Below are 5,000 nucleotides of genomic sequence, written 5' to 3' on the forward strand. Positions count from 1 at the left end.
AGTTTCGTCTGACCCCTTTTGTTATTGCATATACAGTTTTATGTTGTTGTTAGTGTAAATTAAACTGTTACTTTCAGATCCACTCAGTAACTCAAAACTGTTATTGGATTGGTGAAGCCTTTAAAGTGCCCATGCAGTACAAAATAATTGCTGCTTATTTGAAATGATTTTCAAAGTAAAGAAGAATGGAATTTCCCTTATAATTTGGAATATCTTTTTTCATTTTAGAGATATTCATGTTTTTGTATTAATCATGCCAATGAGGAAAGTGATCATGTCATAAATAGCTCCACTTGAACAACAAAATACTGAATCAAGAATATCTCTAGAAATATTGGAGCAGTGATCTTCAAACTTATCAATAGAAATGCACATCACAAGCAAAACAGAATGACACCTGCTATGTTGTTGCCATGGCAGTGCTCTTGGATCCAGTCTCTGTCTGGGGAAAACAAATATCTCCATTTCCAACTTTTTAAACTGGGACAGAGGGTCTTTCTCAGAGATTCACACATGGTTTACATGCATTTTTTCTTACCTCTCCCCAGTAAGATTATTGCCAGTGAATTATCCTTCTTTAAGATGATCTGGAAATTTTAGTCTTAATTGAAACAGGAACAGCAGCATAACTGTTGTCATAGCAATGGCACAGTGGATTTTGTTTCTTTTGTGATTTACATTTTTTTTAATATTTATGGAGGTATTCTTGATTGACTGTTGTACTATTTTAGTGAAACCACCGATGATGTCATCACTTTCCTCATTTGCATAGTATAAAAAATATTTTAACTGGAATTTCTGACCATGAAATGCTTTTGAAATAATTGTAAGTTGTAATTAACAGGTGCAGAGTAAGATTCAGATCCGTTGCACAGATGGTGTTGCCATTGGCTATGCAATGAATGAAAATGACTGGTCATGTCTTCATGATGTTTATGAGTCCCTGTTCATCTCAGAAAATGGAGCTGGTCAAAGGGCAAGTTACGTTCTTCAGACCTACTGGCGGGATATGACATCTGGGTTTGAGTTTGCTGGGCCTTACTTTCTCCGTGAGGTACCCCTGGATGGAAAGTTTCTACATGACATCGTCTTCAAGGTGATCAGTACCCTTGAAAAGTACCGGTTCCATGTCATTCTATTGGTTGGTGATGGAGCTTCCTGTAACTTAGCCCTTTTTAAGAGGCTTTGTGGCTATGCAAATGAGCAGCTCCCAGTAGAAGACAGTGGTGCTGAACGATACCAGTTCAAGGCCAGTTTCATCAATCCATTCAGCACCAGATCAGACAAAACCTGCTTTGTCATGATATGCCCTGCTCACCAGGTAAGGTATTATAATAATTCAAGTATTTAATTATTCTCATGTGTACAATTTGTAACACCTGGGTGTTATTGTTTCTTATATTGTCCAGTTGAAGAACATCATTGCAGCTTTGTACAGTTCAAGGAACAAGGGGAAAAAAGCTTTCGAGAAGGGAGGCACTACTTTTGGCTGGCAGCCAATAATTGATCAATATTACAGGGATCAAGAGAGATCTGCAAAAGGTCTGGGTAGGCGTGTCCCTGGTCTGAGGTATAGCTATGTGCAACGTGACTGCTGGACAAGACTAAATGTTATGCCTGCAAAGATAATGCAGGTAAGAGAGGGAAAATTATGTTAAATTTATAGAACTTTATGGTTCTATTCCTTAGCTTGAAATTGACTAAAGAATGATAATTTATGTCATATATACAGATCCTGGCAATAATTAAGGTTCAAATATTTACAATTGAGATGAAGCTTCCATTTTTATGAATGGAACAGTGATAAGTGGTTTTGTCTACTTTTACATTCTACAGCAACGTTATATGATTGCAGCCTTGGAAGAATATGCAAATTTGAGTAGTGAAGGCCCAGAGAAAACTGATGTTGTGAAAGAAACAGCAAGGTACCTACAAGCATGCCACCACATTTTTGAAAAGGGAATCCTTAGCCATGTGTTTATAAGATCCAATGAGTCAGCTGTATTCAAAAACATACAACAGGGATGGAGATATTTCGAAGAATGGGCAGAGGAGCACAACAACACAGGTATGCTTACATCAAAAACTTTATTCAACAAACTGTATTAAGTCATTTGTCCATTAAAAAAGCAATCAAAAGATTAAAAGTCAAACAATGGGTCACTTCACCTGGCTGTCATTATGGTTGAAAATGAAAGCTAGTCTGTTTGATGAGGAAGTGATTCAAATGTTTAACATTCAACATTTTGGAATCAACTTCAATTACATTCACCTTTTTTCATTAGAGCTCCTTTTTTATTTGGCCACTTGAAAGTTACACTTTCATTGGATTACCAACAACTGTATGCTAGTTAACCAGTAAACCAGGCCATAATAAACACAACACCAAAATACAGTTGTAATTAAAATGATAGACATTCTTATAATTAACAATTATTCGCTGAAGTGGAGATAAATATCCACCACTTTCACTGACACTGAGGTGTATATACCACACAAGCTGAATAACTAGCAGCCCAAAGAGTAACTTTATTTGCGATAATTTACCAACAAAAGCCATTTTGTTTTTCTTCGGCTGCTCAGAGGTGAATAGTACTTGGTTAATCACCTCCAAGCTAGCCAATCAGCATGCTTGAAAAGTACTATTCACCTGTGTGGTATATAATAATTACTTTTACAGTGTATGTATATTTACAATAATTTTCCCCTTGATCTGATTCCTCACGCCTAACTTTTTGGGGTGACAAACTGGGTTACATCTAAGTTTTCCTTTTAATCTTTGCAGAGTATGTTGACAACTCCAAACGAGCACGTGCAGCAAAGTTTTTAGCATGGCAGGTATTGCTGAATAAAGATTAACTTGTTTATTAAAGTGCCTATAACCCCAAAATATTTTTTTCGCTTAAATAACTCTTTGCACCTGTTTGAAAAGCATTGCGCCTTTTTGCACCTTTTTAGCCCTAATCTTGACTTTTTACAGGCTGTAAAAGTTACGAAATCTGACCATCATCTGTAACACGACCGAGCAAGTAAGGGGTATGGGTCTATTCCTGGGTTGATGTCACAAACTTATTTGCATGCATGTTTACAAAGACTTAATACGATGTAAATCAGTCTGTGACGTCAACCCAGGAATAGACCCATACCCCTTACTAGCTCGGTCATGCAACAGATGATGGCTAGATTTCGTAACTTTTACAGCCTATAAAAAAGTTAAAAGGTGCAGTTTGTTTCGAACAGGTGCAAAGATTTATTTAAGCGAAAAAAATATTTTGGGGTTATAGGCACTTTAACATTATCTTGTTTACTATTTTTTAAATGTGCATTTAAAAGATCAAACTACATCCCTCCTGGTCCTTGGAGGGAAGACAAGTGTTCCCTTTGATGGGGCAATAGTATATATAAACAGTAGCCTCCATTTGGGGCGAAAATATTCTAGGATATTTGTCCGCGGACATTATCTGCTCCGAGAAGCGAACAGCTTTCGGAGAGCACAGCTTGAGGAAAACTATGAGCTTCGAGGAACGGATAATGTCCAAGGACAAATACCCGAGAATATTTTCGCCCCAAATGGAGGCTTTCATGTTTATTATCCTTCAAATATTTTTCGCAACGCGAGTTGTTTTGACAATTGGGGGATATTCTCGGATATCCCCCAGTTTTAGCTGGGTGATATTCGGTCAAGTGACGTGTTTAAACCAATTGCGTGCGAGTGAAAAGATTTGATGAATTATTTAGCAAATAAAGAAGCCTAAGCCGTGTATTACACTGTGATAAAACACGACAGGCATTTGAGAACACGAGGGAAATGTGGAAAGCACGAGCCGCAGGCGAGTGTTTTCTACATTTCTCGAGTGTTCTCAAATGACTGGAGTGTTTTATCACAGTGTAATACACGGCTTAGGCTTCTTCATTTGCTTTATGATATAGATTTTACGCGCGCAAAACGATAAAACACGCTTTTTCGATGTTTTATACTCTGATAAAACATAGGTTTTTGACCAATCAGAGAGCGCGCGCAGGGTCCTATCTATGTTATAAATATAAATAAAAGTTATAGTACATTATCATTATAATTATTATTATTGAAATTCATATATTTGAATGTGAGTTAGGATTAGTTGTTTACTAAGCCCTTTAAGGGGCATTGTCACGCTACTTGGCAACTTTACAAAAAGCCAGGTGTCTTCGCATTGATTGAATTTCAAAACTAATGAATGATCTAGTTTTGTTATTAAAGGCTATTTGAATGTACTGAAACTGTTTCTTGTCGCCTGTCGCTATGGATGGCATGGATTGAAATAGATTGAAACTTGAAAAAAATTGCCAATTTTTTCAGGTTTTGATGCTGCATGTTCCAAAAATCCTCAAGAAATTTATTATGGTTAGCCCTCTCTGATAAAATTCCGTTGATGTATTCGTTGTAGCTTTACAGAAGCATTTTGTTTAATGATTAAAGACCCAAAGTAATGATTTTATAAGCACAGATTTGACCTAAAACAGCAAAATCCTTGTGACACTGCTCCTTTAAATAAATGGCATTTCTTATTTAGCTTGCCTTTTCTCTCCCTCTAGACATTTGACCTTCAAAGAGTCATGGTCTTTGGATTTAAACAGTTCTCGTCATACTTCTTTGATAATTTTCCTGGATACTCTTTGTCTCCATTGCGGCTCTCAATAAGTCGCCTTGAATCCCTGTTTGGCACACTCAAGTTCCATGCCCATGGTTCTCTAAGTGCAGGGAATTATGGGTCATCTCTTGGAAGGGTTCAGTTGAGACAGGAGCTGAAGGTCACTGCTAGAGCCACAAGTCATGATCAGAAGGGCTACAGGGACCAAGAGGTCCTTATATCTGGCCCTACAAATGTGTCCACATTGAACACTGTTTATCAACAGCCTTACATTGAAATCATGGCACATTTTGTTCCTTATGGTTATCAGGGTGTTAAAGAATTTATTTTTCCCTCCCAAATTTCTCAAAGCACTTTTCAGGGTAGGCA

The 5,000-nt window shown here is 37.2% G+C and overlaps 1 protein-coding gene across 1 annotated transcript in view; it reads left to right on the plus strand.

Annotated features, from left to right (window-relative positions):
* The window catches only part of LOC137991814 (uncharacterized), an 8,317-nt gene that overhangs the window by 2,767 nt on the left and 550 nt on the right, over positions 1-5,000 (plus strand). Inside the window, exons 4-8 of the mRNA XM_068836852.1 lie at positions 845-1,321; positions 1,410-1,634; positions 1,837-2,068; positions 2,786-2,838; positions 4,576-5,000. The exon at positions 4,576-5,000 is cut by the window's right edge and continues 550 nt beyond it. Coding sequence (XP_068692953.1) covers positions 845-1,321; positions 1,410-1,634; positions 1,837-2,068; positions 2,786-2,838; positions 4,576-5,000 — 1,412 coding nt within the window. The remainder of the gene's footprint in view (positions 1-844; positions 1,322-1,409; positions 1,635-1,836; positions 2,069-2,785; positions 2,839-4,575) is intronic.

Source organism: Montipora foliosa, chromosome 2 (genome assembly GCF_036669935.1).
Source record: "Montipora foliosa isolate CH-2021 chromosome 2, ASM3666993v2, whole genome shotgun sequence".
Lineage (NCBI taxonomy): Eukaryota > Metazoa > Cnidaria > Anthozoa > Scleractinia > Acroporidae > Montipora > Montipora foliosa.